General features: G+C 44.1%; 1 protein-coding gene and 1 long non-coding RNA gene across 6 annotated transcripts; one reads left to right on the top strand and one right to left on the bottom strand.

Moving 5' to 3' along the window:
* Nucleotides 1-1,141: 1,141 nt before the first annotated feature.
* LOC123742454 (uncharacterized) lies at nt 1,142-1,924 on the bottom strand. Its single transcript, XR_006769616.2, has 2 exons — nt 1,789-1,924; nt 1,142-1,470 (listed from the first exon to the last, which is right to left on the bottom strand). It is a non-coding gene; the product is annotated as an uncharacterized LOC123742454 (long non-coding RNA).
* LOC106603060 (zinc finger Y-chromosomal protein 1) lies at nt 1,230-18,542 on the top strand. Of its 5 annotated transcripts, none has more exons than XM_082974441.1 (9): nt 1,442-1,511; nt 2,957-3,053; nt 4,277-4,417; nt 4,722-5,051; nt 5,196-5,342; nt 5,451-5,534; nt 5,624-5,758; nt 12,493-12,639; nt 14,506-18,542. In XM_082974441.1, exons 3-9 carry the CDS (start codon nt 4,375-4,377, stop codon nt 15,816-15,818), a joined length of 2,199 nt encoding a protein of 732 aa, XP_082830567.1. In that variant the 5' UTR covers nt 1,442-1,511; nt 2,957-3,053; nt 4,277-4,374; the 3' UTR covers nt 15,819-18,542. The 5 variants fall into 5 exon arrangements, with proteins under 5 accessions (XP_014051677.2, XP_014051676.2, XP_082830567.1 ...); XM_082974442.1 differs by having other exon boundaries at nt 1,458-1,511; nt 4,274-4,417; XM_014196202.3 differs by lacking the exon at nt 4,277-4,417 and having other exon boundaries at nt 1,230-1,511; nt 14,551-18,542.
* Nucleotides 18,543-18,611: the final 69 nt, after the last annotated feature.

Genomic DNA, 18,611 nt, shown 5'->3' with positions numbered 1-18,611 from the left:
CACAAGACCACTTCTGGTTACCCTCACCGATTCCACAGCACCCAACTCTGTTTTCACCTACTCTGTAACCACAAATGGATCAGCCAAAAGGCAAGGGTCCACTTTTTCCAAAAATGCTTCAGTCCTACTGTCACAGAATCATCTTTATCCTGACCCTCGGTGCAAGCCTCAGGCTCCGAGAACTTCACCACAGCTACCACACTTTGCCCTCATTCACTTCCATTTCTCCTCCTGTCTTCAACTCACTCTGCTTACACTTTCTACCATTCTTCTTTAACAAACCATCTCCCTTTTTTCCACCATTTTAACCTACTCAACCCCTCTCTCTCTCTCTATTCCAAGTGTCTCCTTATGATAACACTGCCCTTCTCCTGACATACATCTTGTTCTTGCCTTGTCAAGGGACACCATTTAACCAGCTGTCACAATCTCCATACAATCAGCTCAAACCCCTCGTGCTTTCTGGTGTTGATAACTGGTTCGCCATGTTTAGAACATGTGGGCACAGAGCTCATCACGCTTTGAGCTAACAGGAGTAAAAGCATGGCTCCCGCTGATGACATCACAACATCAACGCAATTTAGAAAATACAATAAAATAGTTCACTCTTGAAAGTAGTGTGATACATATCAAAATAACCTTAAAATAATACATGAAAAGAAATATGAGAGATTTTCAGTAAAATACATAAAGTATATTTTACACCTGTTACAGATGGGGACACTTATTGGGGAATAGGCTACCGTTTGTGTAAGTGTTCTACTGCTTCTACCTGAGGCCTGGGCAATAACGGTGGTAGAGCATTTACTTCTGCAGCGGGCCTAAGATCGAGCACTCTGACAGCTGGTCTCTCTCCATCCATCTTTGAAGGTATAATCAAATTGCAGGCATGAGAGAAGATCATCAAGGGATATCAACTTCAAGAATAAAGAAAATGCCATGTGTCAAATGATTTTGATCAAGAAGTAGAAGTGGTCAATCACTGGCAAATCTGTAGCTGTCAAATTAACCTGTAAAGCCGGTAGTAACATGATTAACCAATAGGATTAGATCATTGCATCTGGCTAATGGTAGTAGGAGTAAATGTCGAACATCATCGCAGTTTGTTCATGATTTTTAGCGACATACATGAATAAACTGGGCTCACTATACCAGGCTTTCAAAGGGTATGCAAAGAAAACATCCGCGATGTAAAATCTCCATAGTGGAGCACAATTGCTGTGCCCCTGATCGTGGCCTGTCTATAACTACCAGTCGATGGGTGTCCAGACTTCTTCCGCATTTTCCTACGACTTTCGGGCTGTGACGTGAGTGCTGACGGCGGCCTTGGTGCTGGCGGAGCTGGGGGCTGTAGCGATTATCAGTGGAGCTTCGAAAGACTCGGCCCCTCCCTCCCTGCGCCTCAGCGGCCCGCCCAGCTAGCACAAACTCCCGATTGAATCCTGCCCGAGTCTGGGGAAACCGGACGGCCTGGAAATCGAGAGAGAGGCCAACTTGTACTACACAATCTGGTAAGCAGGTTATCTTGATTTTTTTTTTTTTTTTTTTCATGTGCACGGAGCATAGGAAATGCCTTACATTTGTGATTGCATGTGTATTATTCTATGTTTATATCTGAAAAGTGGAGAAGCGTACGAGGGGTTGGGCCTTTCTTGCTTATTTGGGCCCCGGCCACAATAGGCCATAATTACGGCCTAGAAAATCAGCGAGGGGATTTTTCAAAACATCGGTAACATTATAGTCTGCTATTAGCCAGATACCCCCCACAAAGTTTAACAGTATAGTTACCATGTTCAAATATGATATTGTAGAGATTATTTTTGCTCTGCATTAACAACGCCAGTGGGTAAAATGTTTGTCCAGGGATCTCCAACAAAATGGCGCACATCTGTTTTTGAAAACACGGAAGAAAATATGCTTTAGCTTGGTAGGCTAGCCGCCATACTTAGCAATAAACCTTTCAGGTGGCTCGCGAACTTGCTAACCTAGCAATGCACTTATGTTTACTATCGCACGGATGTGTGGGTTGGGTCAGCTGTCATGTTTCCATTGACGTTAGTTAGCTCAAAGCTGCCTTTCACTGCTAAATGACTAAACTGTAACTTAAACGACCACATTAATCTAGAGTCTAATCTTTGATGTTATGTAACCATTTTACCGCGACCGCCAGATACTTTTGTGAAATTCTATTTTTGTTTGCTTGCAGACCTTTTGTCTTAAATGTTGTCTTTTTGCGTAAATACCTATGTAAATTACAGCAAGCGCCATTTTTGTGTCTAATTTGTTCCCATTTAGGCTATAGTTAAAGATTTGAGTCTGTTGACCTAATTGTGCGTGTCCTCCGGTGAGTATCATGAAGCATCACTGCTTGTCTCGCGCTCCCACACTGTTGTGTGCCAGACCACTGCTGTCAGATTTGACCGTGGGGGAATTGGATGACAAATGTACTGCGTCGCTCAAACCTTTTGTTTATGTCTCGGTGCATTTCGGAAATGCAAATGTAACCGCGTATATTTTTCCACTTTGCATGACTATGAGGATTAAGATCGATAGATAGTATTTGCATGGCTGAAAACATCTCTCGTGACGTCAAAGCACATTACAACAAAATAATGATTTTATCATTACGATCATAGCTTAAATAAACCTAATCACATAGCTGCCTATACCCTTCCTATTTTTGGTTTAGGCAGTGGGCCAAGTAATATATCTAAAATAGTTTAGAAGATTACCACCAAATAAAATGCAGACCAATATAATTGATATCCAGAAAGATTAGGACATGACTACATTTCACAGGAGGGGAAACACATGGGCATAATGATACCTGTTACATTGTAACGAGATGTATTTCTTGTTTGATTGAGATTTAGGAGTTGAGTATGGTAGACTAATATTTTGGGTTGGCCATTAGCACTATGTGACTGTGATTTGACTGGTCAATTCTTGCCTCCAGTGCTGCAGTGACAAATGAGGTGTAAGGACAATGGATGAGGATGAGACAAGGCTTGCACTCCATTCCCAGGATCCTAAAATAATTCTCCATGGATCAGGTAAAAGCTACGTTTCACTGAGCATTCAAGTATTTCCCTGTACTGTTCTTTGTTCTGCACAAAAATACAGCTTTTCTTAAAAGCTTTTTAAAGCTATTTTCTTTGTAAGAGTGCATGCATACAGTGCCTTATGAAAGTATTCATACCTCTTGACTTATTCCACGTTTTGTTGTTACAGCCTGAATTCAAAATGGATGAAATATATTTTTTTTTTCTCGCATCTACACACAATACACCATAATGACACAGTGAAACATGTTTTTAGAAATTTCTGCACATTTCTTGAAAAGGAAATACAGAAATAATCTAATTTACATAAGTATTCACACCCCTGAGTCAAAACATGATAGAACCACCTTTGGCCGTGATTACAGCTGTGGTCTATCTGGTTAAGTCTCAAAGAGCTTTGCACACCTGGATTGTACAATATTTGCCCATTCTCTTCAAAATTCTTCCAGCTCTGTCAAATTGGTGGATGATCATTGCTAGACAACCATTTTCAAGTCTTGCCATAGATTTTCAAGCAGATTTAAGTCAAAACTGTAATTCGGCCACTCCGGAACATTCACTGTCTTGGTAAGCAACTCCAATGTAGATTTGGCCTTGTGTTTTAGGTTATTGTCCTGCTGAAAGGTGAATTAATCTCCCAGTATCTGGTGGAAAGCAGACTGAACCAAGTTTTCCTCTAGGATTTTGCATGTGCTTAGCTCCATTCAGTTTATTTTTTTTATCCTGGAAAAACTCCCCAGTCCTTAACGACTACAAGCATACCCATAACATAATGCAGCCACCACTATGCTTGAAAATATGAAGAGTGGTACTCAGTACTGTGTTGTATTGTATTTTCCCCAAACACAAAACTTTGTATTCAGGACAGAAAGTAAATTGCTTTGCCACTTTTTTTCATTATTCATATTTTCCTTCTTTTCACTGTGTCAGTTAGGGTAGTATTGTGGAGTAACTGCAATGTTGTTGATCCAGCCTCAGTTTTCTCCTATCACAGGCATTAAACTCTGTGATAAAATGTAACTGTTTTAAAGTCACCGTTGCCTCATAGTGAAATCCCTGAGTGGATTCCTTCCTCTCCAGCAACTGATTTAGGAAGGATGCCTGTGTTTTTGTAGTGACTGGGTGTTGATACACCATCCAAAGTGTAATTAATAACTTCACCATGCTCAAGGGATATTCAATGTCTGCTTTTATTTTTACCCATCTACCAGTAGGTGCCCTTCGTGAGGCATTGGAAAACCTCCCTGGTCTTTGTGGTTGAATCTGTGTTTGAAATTCACTGCTCGACCAAAGACTGTAAAAATGCGACCTGATGCGTCTCTGCTTGGCACTCAGCATTAAGGAGATAGATTGGGGTAAGGTCCTGCAATAGACTCACGTCCAGTCCAAGGGGTACATCAAGCTACATCAACCTGCCCTATGAGCTGTTCCGGCTTGCACAAGCCATGGCATAATTCCACTTTGACATTATGGGGTGGGTAGGCCAGTGACAAAAAAATCTAAATTGAATCCATTTTAAATTTGAGCTTTAACACAGCAAAATGTTGGAACAAGTCAAAGGGTGTGAATACTTTCTGAAGGCACTGTATGTCTGCTGCAATATGTTTATGTAGGCCAATACTGAAGATATCCAACTGTTCCTGTGTTGATGTGTTCCAGATGAGGGTGGTGCTGGAGGGGAGGAGTTTGTGGTGGAGCTGCAGGAGACGGTGCTGGTGTCGGAGGGGGAGGGGGAGGGAATGGCGGTGCATGGATTCGCTCCAGAGGAGCTGGTGATCCAGGATGCTGTTGAGGACGTGGTGTCTGAGTATGTGCACTGCGATGAGGACGAGGAGGTTGCTGTGGAGACATGTGTGATGTCGCTGGAGGGGGAGGACGAAGGCGTTGCCATGGGGGACATGCCTGAGGATGAGATGGTGGCAGACGGGCATGCCCAGGATGAACTGGAGCAAGACACAGACGGCTGTGGGGACTACCTCATGATCTCCTGTGAGTACCATCCTGCTTCACTTCTCCAGTTCTACATCGATAGCACTCACTCAGTCACCTGTCTTATAAAGAAAACGTTGCAGTTAGACTAATGATCAGTAGTGAATGGCTCTCTTAACTCGCTCTCTTTTCATCTCCCTCCAGTGGATGAGGCAGGCAAGATGGTGTCAGACGACGGTACAGAGGTGACTGTGGAGGGAGCCGTGGAGGACCAGGTGGAGAAGGACGAGGATGGCCAGGAGGTGATCAAGGTGTATATCTTCAAGGCAGACTCTGGGGAGGATGACTTGGGTAAGGAGACATTTGAATCATGTTTAATGCACTTAGAAAGAGGGATTCTATAACCCACGGTAGTTGATCACTAACGAGTATTATGTCATTGTGTGGTTGTCTGCGTAGGCGAAACCGAGGACGTGGCACTGACGGACTCTACAGGCCGAACGCTCCGAGAGAAGATGGTGTACATGTCCCAAGGGGACCATGGTAAGAAATACATTCTGTGTGTGTGTGTGTGTGTGTGTGAGAGTGTGTGTGTTTTACGATTGTGTTACAACTGGTGTGTTTTCCTGCAGGTGCATCAAAGATATCTGATGAGGTTTACATGGAGGTGGTGGTGGGGGGTGAGGAGCCAGTGACCCATGAGCGGTCTTACGACGGCACGGCTCTCAGTAAGGACTTCATGCCTGTGGCTTGGGCAGCCGCTTATGGTCAGTGACACACACTATTATATACAAATGTATCGTTTAACAGGGCAGAGAATGTCTTGTTGCTCTTCTGTACTCTGTAGTGATAAGTACAGTGCATTTGGAAAGTATTCAGACCACTTCCCATTTTCCACGTTTTGTTACGTTACAGCCTTATTGTAAAATATTTTTTATTTATTCTCAATCTACACACAATACCCCATAATGACAAAGCGAAAACAGGTTTTTAGAACATTTTCCAAATGTATACTTTTTTTTTTATATATAAGTATTCAGGCCCTTTGCTATGAGACTCGAAATTAAGCTCATGTATCCTGTTTCCATTGATCATCCTTTAGATGTTTCTACAACTTGGAGTCCACCTGTGGTAAATTCATTTGATTGGACATGATTTGGAAATGCACACTCCTGTCTATGTAAGGTCCCACAGTTGACAGTGCAAGTCAGAGCAAAAACCAAGCCATGATATCAAAGGAATTGTCCGTAGAGCTCCAAGACAGGATTGTGTTGAGGCACAGATCTGGGGAAGGGTACCAAAAAATATCTGCAGCATTGAAGGTCCCCAAGAACACAGTGGCCACCATCATTCTTAAATGGAAGAAGTATCGCACCACCAAGACTCTTTCTAGAGCTGGTTGCCCAGCCAAACTGAGCAATCAGGGGAGAAGGGCCTTGGTCAGGGAGGTGACCAAGAACCCAATGGTCACTCTGACAGAGCTCCAGAGTTCCTCTGTGGTGATGGGAGAACCTTTCAGAAGGACAACCATCTCTGCTGCACTCCACCAATCAGGCCTTTATTGTAGAGTGGCCAGATGGAAACCACTCCTCAGTAAAATGGACATGACAGCCAGCTTGGAATTTGCCAAAAGACACCTAAAGGACTATGTCCATGAGACACATGATTCTCTGGTCTGATGAAGCCAAGATTGAACTCTTTAACCTGAATGCCAAGTGTCAAATCTGGAGGAAACCTGGCACCATCCCTACGGTGAAGCATGGTGGTGGGAGCATCATGCTGTGGGGATGTTTTTCAGAGGCGGGGACTGGGAGACTAGTCAGGATCGAGGGAAATATGAACGGAGCGAAGTACGGAGATATTTGATGAAACCTGTTCCAGAGTGCTCAGGACCTCAGACTGGGGTGAAGTTTCACCTTCCAACAGGACAACGACCCTAAGTACACAGCTAAGACAACGCAGGAGTGGCATCTGGACAAGTCTCTGAATGTCCTTGAGTTGCCCAGACTTGAACCCAATGAAACATCTCTGGAGAGACCAGAAAATAGCTGTGCAGCGACGCTCCCCATCCAACCTGACAGAGCTACAGGATCTGCAGAGAAGAATGGGAGAAACTCCCCACATACTGGTGTGCCAAGCTTGTAGCGTCATACTCAAGGCTGTAATTGCTGACAAAGGTGCTTCAACAAAGTACTGAGTAAAGTGCTGTGAAAAAGTATTTTCCCCCTTCCTGATTTCTTATTTTTTTGCACATTTGTCACACTTAAATGTTTCAGATCATCAAACAAATTTAATTATTCACAAAGATAACCCAAGTAAACACAAAATGCAGTTAAGTGATGATTTTATTTATTAAGGGAAAAAAGCTATCCGAACCTTCATGGCCCTATGTGGAAAAGTAATTGCCCCCTAAACCTAATAACTGGTTGTGCCACCCTCCGCAGCAACAACTGCAATCAAGCGTTTGCGATAACTGGCAATGAGTCTTTCACATCGCTGTGGAGGAATTTTGGCCCACTCTTCTTTGCAGAATTATTTTAATTCAGCCACATGGGAGGGTTTGAGCATGAACCGCCTGTTTAAGGTCACGCCACAGCATCTCAATCGGATTCAAGTCTGGACTTTGACTAGGCCACTCCAAAACCTTACATTTACATTTACGTCATTTAGCAGAGCGTCTTACAAATTGGTGTATTCACCTTATGATATCCAGTGGAACAACCACTTTACAATAGTATATCTATCTTTTTTTGGGGGGGGGGGGGGTTAGAAGGATTACTTTATCCTATCCCAGGTATTCCTTAAGGAGGTGGGGTTTCAGGTGTCTCCGGAAGGTGGTGTGGGACTGATCAGAGCCTGAAGGTACGGAGGTGCCGTTCCCCTCACAGCTCCGTAGGCGAGCACCATGGTCTTGTAGCAGATGCGAGCTTCAACTGGAAGCCAGTGGAGTGTGCGGAGGAGCGGGGTGCCTCCGTGACACAGAGAAGAGCAGTCTCAGTTGAATGACCAGTCTTGAAACCTGACTGATTTGGATCAAGAAGGTCATTCTGAGAGAGATAGCAAGAGAGCTGGCCAAGGACGGCACGCTCAAGCATTTTGGAGAGAAAAGAAAGAAGGGATACTGGTCTGTAGTTGTTGACATCAGAGGGATCGAGTGTAGGTTTTTTGAGAAGGGGCGCAACTCTCGCTCTCTTGAAGACGGAAGGGACGTAGCCAGCGGTCAAGGATGAGTTGATGAGCGAGGTGAGGTAGGGGAGAAGATCTACGGAAATGGTCTGGAGAAGAGAGGAGGGGATAGGGTCAAGCGGGCAGGTTGTTGGGCGGCCGGCCGTCACAAGTCGCAAGATTTTATCTGGAGAGAGAGGGGAGAAAGAGGTCAAAGCATAGGGTAGGGCAACGTGAGCAGGACCAGCGGTGTCGTTTGACTTAACAAACGAGGATCGAATGTTGTCAACCTTCTTTTCAAAATGGTTGACAAAGTCATCCGCAGAGGGGGGGGAGGAGAAGGTGGCAAAGAGCTTCCTAGGGTTAGAGGCAGATGCTTGGAATTTAGAGTGGTAGAAAGTGGCTTTAGCAGCAGAAACAGAGGAAGAAAATGTAGAGAGGAGGGAGTGATAAGATGCCAGGTCCGCAGGGAGGCTAGTTTTCCTCCATTTCCGCTCGGCTGCCCGGAGCCCTGTTCTGTGAGCTCGCAATGAGTCGTCAAGCCACGGAGCAGGAGGGGAGGACCGAGCCAGCCGGGAGGATAGGGGACATAGAGAGTCAAAGGATGCAGAAAGGGAGGAGAGGAGGGTTGAGGAAGCAGAATCAGGAGATTGGTTGGAGAAGGATAGAGCAGAGGGAAGAGATGATAGGATGGAAGAGGAGAGAGTAGCAGGAGAGTGAGAGCGAAGGTTGCGACGGCGCAATACCATCTGAGTAGGGGCAGAGTGAGTAGTGTTGGAGGAGAGCGAGAGGGAAAAGGATACAAGGTAGTGGTCGGAGACTTGGAGGGGAGTTGCAGTGAGATTAGTAGAAGAACAGCATCTAGTAAAGATGAGGTCAAGCGTATTGCCTGCCTTGTGAGTAGGGGGGGACGGTGAGAGGGTGAGGTCAAAAGAGGAGAGGAGTGGAAAGGAGGCAGAGAGAAATGAGTCAAAGGTAGACGTAGGGAGGTTAGTCACCCAGAACTGTGAGGGGTGAGCCATCCTCAGGAAAGGAACTTATCAAGGCATCAAGCGATAAATGATAAGGATGTTAAGCTTGAATGGGCTAGTGACTGTGACAGCATGGAATTAAAATGAGGAGATAGACAGATGGGTCAGGGGAGAAAGAGAGAATGTCCACTTGGGAGAGATGAGGATTCCAGTGCCACCACCCTGCTGACCAGATGCTCTCGGAGTATGTGAGAACACGTGGTCAGACGAGGAGAGAGCAGTAGGAGTAGCAGTGTTTTCAGTGGTAATCCATGTTTCCGTCAGCGCCAAGAAGTCGAGGGACTGGAGGGTAGCATAGGCTGAGATGAACTCTGCCTTGTTGGCCGCAGACCGGCAGTTCCAGAGGCTGCGGGAGACCTGGAACTCCACATGGGTCGTGCGCGCTGGGACCACCACGTTAGAGTGGCAGCGGCCATGCGGTGTGAGGCGTTTGTGTGGCCTGTGCAGAGAGGAGAGAACAGGGATAGACAGACACATAGTTGACAGGCTACAGGAGAGGCTACGCTAATGTAAAGGAGATTGGAATGAAAATTAACTGAACAACTGGGGAAGCGAGAGCGCAGGGCCTCCCTCACTAACCATTCACTGAAACACTCATATAACTTTTCCAACTTCCACTTTAGAAATATAATTGATGTAAACTACAGTGGTTCAATGTTTCCAGGAATAGGCTCAAACTTAGTTTATTCAGCTAGATAACTTGGTACAGTATTTTGTTTTTTTTAAGCCGTTCAGAGGTGGACTTGCTCGTGTGTTTTGGATCATTGTCCTGCTGCAGAATCCAAGTGCGCTTAAGCTTGAGGTTACGAACTGATGGCCGGACATTCTCCGTCAGGATTTTTTGGTAGATAGCAGAATTCATGGTTCCATCAATCGCAGCAAGTCGTCCAGGTCCTGAAGCAGCAAAGCGGCCCCAGACCATCACACTACCACCACCATATTTGACTGTTGGTATGATGTTCTTTTTCTGAAATGCTGTGTTACTTTTACGCCAGATGTAACGGGACGCACACCTTCCAAAAAGTTCAACTTTTCTCTCGTCAGTCCACAGAATATTTTCCCAAAAGTCTTGGGGATCATCAAGATGTTTTTGTCAAATGTGAGACGAGCCTTTGTTGTTTTTGGTCAGCAGTGGTTTTCACCTTGGAACTCTGCCATGGATGCCATTTTTGTCCAGTCTTTTTCTTATGGTTGAGTCATGAACACTGACCTTAACTGAGGCAAGTGAGGCCTGCAGTTCTTTAGATGTTGTTGTGGTTTCTTTTGTGACCTCTTGGATGAGTTGTCGCTGCGCTCTTGGGGTAATTTTGGTAGGCCGGTCACTCGTGGGAAGGTTCACCACTGTTCCAAATGTTCTCCATTTGTGGATAATGGCTCTCACTGTGGTTCGCTGGAGTCCCAAAGCTTTAGAAATGGCTTTGTAACCCTTTCCAGACTGATAGATGTCAATTACTGTGATTAACCACAGTAAATTCATGATTTAACGGGGGGGGGGGGGGGGGCAATTACTTTGTCACACGGATAGCTTTTTTCCCTTAATAAATAAAATTATCACTTAACCTTTTAGGGACAGACGTTCCGCTAGCGGAACGCCTCACCAATATCCAATGGTAGAGCGTGGTGCAAAATACAAATACCTAAAAAATGCTATAACTTCAATTTCTCAAACATATGACTATTTTACACCATTTTAAAGACAAGACTCTCGTTAATCTAACCACATTGTCCGATTACAAAAAGGCTTTACAGCGACAGCAAAACATTAGATTATGTCAGGAGAGTACCCTGCCAAAAATAATCACACAGCCATTTTCAAAGCAAGCATATATTTCACAAAAACCAAAACCACAGCTAAATGCAGCACTAACCTTTGATGATCTTCATCAGATGACACTCCTAGGACATTATGTTATACAATACATGCGTGTTTTGTTCAATCAAGTTCATATTTATATCAAAAACCAGCTTTTTACATTAGCATGTGATGTTCAGAACTAGCATACCCACTGCAAACTTCCGGTGAATTTACTAAATTACTCATGATAAACGTTCACAAAAAACATAACAATTATTTTAAGAATTATAGATGCAGAACTCCTTTATGCAATCGCGGTGTCAGATTTTAAAATAGCCCGGCCATCACGGCTAGCTAATTTGACACCCACCAACTTTGGGGCTCACCAAACTCAGAATTACTATAAAAACATTGGATTACCTTTGCTGTTCTTTGTCAGAATGCACTCCCAGGACTTCTACTTCAACAATAAATGTTTTGGTTCCAAATAATCCATAGTTATATTCAAATAGCTCCATTTTGTTTGTGCGTTCAGGTCACTATACGAAGGGTGACGCGCGAGCGCATTTCGTGACACAAAAATTCAAAATATTCCATTACCGTACTTAGAAGCATGTCAAACGCTGTTTAAAATACATTTTTATGCAATTTTTCTCGTAAAATAGCAATAATATTCCAACCGGGCGACGTTGTATTCATTCAAAGGCTGAAAGAAAGTAGTCTTGTGGACGCGCATCTCCAGTGTCACTGTTCCCAGCCTGACCACTCACAAATTCTCCTGCTGTTCTTTGCCCAGAGACTGCAGACATCCCATTCCACTTTCTGGCGCCTTCTGAGAGCCAATGGAAGCCTTAGAAAATGTCACGTTACAGCACAGATGCTGTATTTCCGATAGAGATGCTACAGAAGGACAACAAATTGTCAGACAGGGCACTTCCTGTATGGAATCTTCTCAGGTTTTGGCCTGCCATATGAGTTCTGTTATACTCAGACACCATTCAAACAGTTTTAGAAACTTTAGTGTTTTCTATCCAAATCTACTAATTATATGCATATTCTACTTTCTGGGCAGGAGTAGTAACCAGATTAAATCGGGTACGTTTTTTTTATCCGGCTGTGAAAATACTGCCCCCTATCCCAAACAGGTTAAACTGCATTTTGTGTGTACTTGGATTATCTTTGTGTAATATTAAAATTTGTTTGATCTGAAACATTTGTGTGACAAATGTGCAAAAAAATAAGAAATCAGGAAGGGGGCAAATACTTTTTCACAGCGCTGTATGTAAATGTGATATTTCAGTGTTTTATTTTTAAGACATTTGCAAAAAATTCTAACCATGTTTTTGCTTTGGTATTGTGTGTAGATTGATTAGGGGGGCAATTTAATACATTTTAGAATAAGGCTGTAACGTAACAAAATGTGAAAAATTTCCGAATGCGCTGTATCGCTGCTCTAGCAGTGTTGAGAGAAGGTGTGCATTTGCATTCAAAGTTTACGATGTGATTTCAGGTTCTGAGGACAGTGAAAGCTGTGAGAACAGGAACGGTGCCGCCAGTGCTCTGCTGCACATTGACGAGTCAGACGGAGTGGACAAGGTCAACAGGCAACGGAACAAGAATAAGAGAACAAGGGCTGAGCCTCGCCAGGTCCAGACAGGTACGTAGCTGTCAGATGGGACTGAACTACAGTCAGGTCCCAAATTTATTGGCACCCTTGATAAAGATGAGCAAATAACACTGTCAAATAATGAATACAAATAGTGAGCTACACTACATGGCCAAAAGTATGTGGACATCCCTTCAAATTAGTGGATTCGGCTATTTCAGCCACACCCATTTGCTGATGGGTATATAAAATCGAGCACACAGCCATGCAATCTCCATGGTCTTAACATTTGCAGTAGAATGGCTTTACTGAAGACCTTGGTGACTTTCAACATGGCACCGTCATAGGATGCAACCTTTCCAACAAGTCAGTGTGTCAAATTACTGCCCTGCTAGAGCTACCCCAGTCAACTGTAAGCTCTGTTATTGTGAAGTGGGAACGTCTAGGAACAACAATGGCTCAGCCGCGAAGTGATAGGTCACACAACTTCACAGAACGGGACTACCGAGTGCTGAAGTGCGTAAAAATCTTCTGTCCTCGGTTGCGAAACTTACTACCGAGTTCCAAACTGCCTCTGGAAGGAATGTCAGCACAATACCTGTTCATCGGGAGCTTCATGAAATGGGTTTCCATGGCCGAGCAGCCACACACATGCCCAAGATCACCGTGCGCAATGCCAAGCGTCAGCTGGAGTGGTGTAAAGCTCGCCGACCATTGGACTCTCTGGAGCAGTGGAAACGCGTTATCTGGAGTGATGAATCACGCGTCACCATGCCCGAATGCATTGTGCCAACTGTAAAGGTTAGTGGAGGAGGAATAATGGTCTGAGGCTGTTTTTCATGGTTCGGGCTAGGCCCCTTAGTTCTAGTGAAGGGAAATCTTAATGCTACAGCATACAATGACATTCTAGATTATTCTGTGCTTCCAACTTTGTGACAACAGTTTGGGGAAGGCCCTTTCCTGTGTCGGCATGACAATGCCCCCGTGCACAAAGCGGAAATGGTTTGTGTGGAAGAACTTGATTGGCTTGCATAGAGCCCTGACCTCAACCCCATCGAACACCTTTGGGATGAATTGGAAAGCTGACTGCGAGCCGGGCCTAATCGCCCAAGATCCGTGCCTTACCTCACTAATGCTCTTGTGGCTCAATGGAATCAAGTCTCCACAGCAATGTTCCAACATCTAGTGGAAAGCCTTCCCAGAAGAGTGGAGGCTGTTATAGCAGCATGGGGGGACCAACTCCATATTAATGCCTATGATTTTGGAATGAGATGTTCGACGAGCAGGTGTCCACATACTTTTGGTCGTGTAGTGTATGTGCAGATACAAAAGTGCAGATACAAAAGTATGTGGACACAATGTAATGAATATTATGTGCTAATTAGTTTTGTTGAAATTGCTCAGAGAAAGAGATTTTGCTTAACAAACAAAATGCATCTAAAAGATAGGGGTCAAAAATATTGCCACCCCTGTATTCAATATACCAGCACCCTTCCCTTGCGAGGATAATGACACTGAGCCTTTTCCTAAATGTTTTATGAGATAGGTGAACACATTGGGATGGGTCTTAGACAATTCCTCCATACAGAATCTCTCCAGATTCTCCAACGGGAGGGTGCTGGAGTATTGCATTGTAGTTTAGAGATTTATTTGTTAAACAAATTCTTTCTCTAAGCAATTGTATTAGTATAACATAACAGCATTTTCACATTTTTGAGCATACAATATAGCTCAGTATTTGTATTCTTATTTTATACAGTCGTCTTTGCTCATCTTTATCAAGGGTGCCAATCATTTTGCACCTGACTGTATATGTTACTGATTCTATGGGCTGGGCAACTGCAGGTCATTTATAAAGTCAACTGATTGCTAAACTCACTCTGCACAGGTATTCACACGTTTCATTTCTGAATACAGATCATGTGATATCTGGGAGTCATGAGTTTCTGTTTCCCATTCCAGCCATCATTATTGGTCCATATGGCCAGCCTCTGACCGTATACCCCTGCATGCTCTGTGGCAAGAAGTTCAAGTCGCGAGGCTTCCTGAAGCGCCACACCAAAAACCACCACCAAGATGTCCTGACCAGGAAAAAGTACCAGTGCACGGACTGTGACTTTACCACCAACAAGAAGGCCAGCCTTCATAACCACATGGAGGGGCACACGCTGAGCAGCAAGGGTCTGTTTGAGTGTGAGGTTTGTGGCAAGGAGTTCCACCAGCAGGCGGCGCTCTTCTCACATCGACTGCAGCACCACCACCGTGAGCCCAAGAGTCCGGTGCCCTCACAGGCCAACAAGATGCACAAGTGTAAGTTCTGTGACTACGAGACGGCTGAACAAGGTCTGCTCAACCGCCACTTGCTGGCTGTCCATAGTAAGAGCTTCCCTCACATCTGTGTGGAATGTGGCAAGGGCTTCCGGCACCCCTCCGAGCTGAAGAAACACATGCGCACACACACCGGCGAGAAACCTTACTCTTGCCTCTACTGCGACTACAAGTCGGCTGATTCCTCCAACCTGAAGACTCATGTCAAGACCAAGCACAGCAAAGAGATGCCCTTTAAGTGTGAGCGCTGCTTCCAGACGTTTGCTGAGGAGGAGGAGTTGCTGCAGCACGGGCTGACGCACGAGGAGGCCAAAACCCACCTGTGTGCCCACTGTGAACACAAGAGCTCCAACTCCAGTGACCTGAAGCGCCACATCATATCGGTGCACACCAAGGACTACCCCCACAAATGTGCCGTCTGCGCTAAAGGCTTCCACCGGCCGTCTGAACTGAAGAAGCACTCTGCGTCGCACCGTGCCAAGAAACTGCACCAGTGCCGACACTGCAACTTCAAGATCGCGGACCCCTTTGTGCTCAGTCGCCATATCCTGTCAGTTCACACCAAGGAGCAACAGGCCTCTCCTGAAAAGAATGGGGCCAAAAGGACCTTATTGGGGCCTTCCCCTGCCAGTGCACCGGTGGCAAAGAAGCAGGTTTTGGTGCCTGGTGCTAGTTCTAGTGCTGCGGGCATGGCCAAGGGGCCCAGGGAGAGGAGGGTGTACCAGTGTCAGTACTGTGACTACAGCTCTGGGGATGCCTCGGGCTTCAAGCGCCATGTGATCTCCATCCACACAAAAGACTACCCCCACCGCTGTGAGATCTGCTCTAAAGGCTTCCGCAGGCCCTCGGAGAAGAGCCAGCATATCGCACGCCACCACAAGGACTTAGTGCAGGCAGAGTGACCCTGGCACTACCTACCCCTCATACCACAACAAAAACACAAATGGAACCACTACCACACCATAATCAATTGTATGTATGTATGTATACTGAACAAAAATATAAATGCAACAATTTCAAACATTTTACTTAATGTTAAAATTCATATTAGGAAATCAGTCAATTGAAATAAATTAATTAGGCCCTAATCTATGGATTTCACATGACTGGGAATACAAATATGCATCTGTTGGTCACAGATACCTTAAGGGTAGGGGCATGGATCAGAAAACCAGTCAGTATCTGGTGTGACCACCATTTGTCTCATGCAGCGCGACACATCTCCTTCGGATCTCGTCACGGTATCTCTGTGCATTCAAATTGCAATCGATAAAATACAATTGTGTTCGTTGTCTGTAGCTTATGTCTGCCCATACCATAACCTTACCATTACCATGGGGCACTATTCAATGTTGACATCTGCAAACCACCCGCCCACACGACGCCATTCACATGGTCTACGGTTGTGAGGCCTGTTGGACATACTGCCAAATTCTTTAAAACAACGTAGGAGACAGCTTATGGTAGAGAAGTGAACATTCAATTTTCTGGCAACAGCTCTGGTGGATATTCCTGCAGTCAGCATGCCAATTGCACGCTCCCTCAAAACTGGAGACATCTGTTGTGTGACAAAACTTCACATTTTAGAGTGGCCTTTTATTGTCCCCAGCACAAGGCGCACCTGTGTAATGATCATGCTGTTTAATCAGCTTCTTGATATGCCACACCTGGCAGGTGGATGGATTATCTTTGCAAACGAGAAAGGCTCACTAACAAGGATGTAGACACATTTGTGCACAACATTTGAGAGAAATTTGCTTTTTGTGTGTATGGAACATTTCTGGGATCTTTTATTTCAGCTCATGAAACATGGGACCAATACTTGACATGTTGTTTATATTTCTGTTCAGTGTGTGTGTGTGTGTGTGTGTGTGTGTGTGTGTGTGTGTGTGTGTGTGTGTGTGTGTGTGTGTGTGTGTGTGTGTGTGTGTGTGTGTCTGTTTGCTGCATTAACATGGAACCTCTTCTGTTATTATTACCCCAGAGACTCTCAAGCTAACTTTTCTGCAACTGAAAATGAATATAAGTGTACATATACCTGGGTAAGGCCTATGGAATCAGGTGACAAAGCCCTGTACAGACTTGCACTTTGTCTGCATATCCCCCTGCTGGTGAAAGTGTGCATTGTTGGATGTGCAAGAATTCTGAGGTCTTTGTAGATTCGTACGTTAGTTTTTACTCCACAGCCACCAGTTATTAAAGTAGCAACTGTTAATCCTACTTTTACTTGTTGACACACAACTAAGACAAAATGTAATCTACAAGCTGTTTGTATTCACACAATGAATTGGACATTCACCTGCGGCGAAAAAGCAGGTCCACTGAGCAGAGTGGTCGAGATGAACTCTTATTCGAATAGCACTTGCCAATATATTTAATGAACTATGAATGCAGTAATCATGAATTATACCTGATGCTTTGAATGCTGAGACACCGAGAGAATGTGTTTTGTATGTGGTTGAGTGCCTGTTGTGAGGGATGTGTCAGTTAAGACATTACAGCAATGTATCTATACCCTATGAAAGTACTTCCTGGTTCAAGTCCCGTACTGTTTTTGAATGGGCGTCAAGCTTATATCATCAAATTCATGAAAATGTGGTCATTTAAATAAAAAAAATAATGTCACATATTTGTATCCGTGGATTAATTCACCTTTACCCAATGGATTTTATGAACGTTTTTGATGACAGAATATTAAAAAGCAATTGGAAACCCTATTAAAGGCATCAGGTATAAGTAAATTAATCCACGAGTACAAATATAATTTGACGTGTCTTAAATAACCACGTTTTCATGAATTTAATTATGTAAGCTTGATGCCCATTCAAAAAAACAGGACTTGAACTAGGAAGTAGGCGGGACTTTCATAGCGTATTGCGCTTCCTGGTGCTCTGACCCCACATCTCCATGTCATCATTACTTTGTTGTTTTGAGGAGAACTGTCTGTCTGGTCATGGACAATGCCTGGAGAAGGAGTTGACTGCATCATAGCAAATAGCCATGTCCATTGTAAAAGCTGCGGCTTCAGAGAGGTTTCTTTTAGTTGATTCACTTCTTTACACAAAATGAGATACTAGATGTGGTTGTTTTTCCCATGGGGGTGATCTAACAGGTAAGCAGTATCATTTAGAACCAACCCATAAACCCATCTTCATACAGAATATTTAACCCCTAATAAGCTTGATTATCAGAGACCTGAAGTATGATGCAGCGCCAGCGAGGCCTTCAGAGTTAGATTGCACTAGATCTGGTACCACAGACTCATGACCACAACATACTTCCTTTACCCAAACACACATCTACTTATGCCAGTGGCCAGGGAGAGGCATTAGTCCCCTGAGGAGAAATACAACTTGTAAAGACTGGTGGTATATTTGTACTCTGGCCTCGACAGTTCCTTCCCCTGTGATCATTTTTGTTGTTTTTATATTTATTTCATCATCATGAACTTTGTTGTATAATTCAGTGTAACTAGAATTCTATAGGAGGTAAATTATTGTTTTGTACACATTTGTAAATAAAGTGTGTAGATGTAAACATATAACAGGAGGAATCAGAGCTGTGTTATGGATGTACTTGACGTATTTGTTAAAAAAGCTACAAAAATATAAAAGCATAATATTTTACCTGCATGTTTGTCTTTTTAATAATTGACAAATATATGTAATTGTCAGCTACCTAATTACTGCAAGGAG

Source organism: Salmo salar, chromosome 04 (assembly GCF_965601325.2).
Source record: "Salmo salar chromosome 04, fSalSal1, whole genome shotgun sequence".
Lineage (NCBI taxonomy): Eukaryota > Metazoa > Chordata > Actinopteri > Salmoniformes > Salmonidae > Salmo > Salmo salar.
This window is presented reverse-complemented; position numbering and strand designations above follow the sequence as displayed.

What these genes read in the sequence shown, in the direction of transcription:
- LOC106603060 (XM_014196201.3), top strand. Translation starts at nt 2,987, where the DNA reads ATGGATGAGGATGAGACAAGGCTTGCACTCCATTCCCAGGATCCTAAA. An exon ending in AATAATTCTCCATGGATCAG is followed by an intron (nt 3,054 to 4,721) that starts GTAAAAGCTACG and finishes GATGTGTTCCAG; the next exon opens with ATGAGGGTGGTGCTGGAGGG. An exon ending in CTCTGGGGAGGATGACTTGG is followed by an intron (nt 5,343 to 5,450) that starts GTAAGGAGACAT and finishes TTGTCTGCGTAG; the next exon opens with GCGAAACCGAGGACGTGGCA.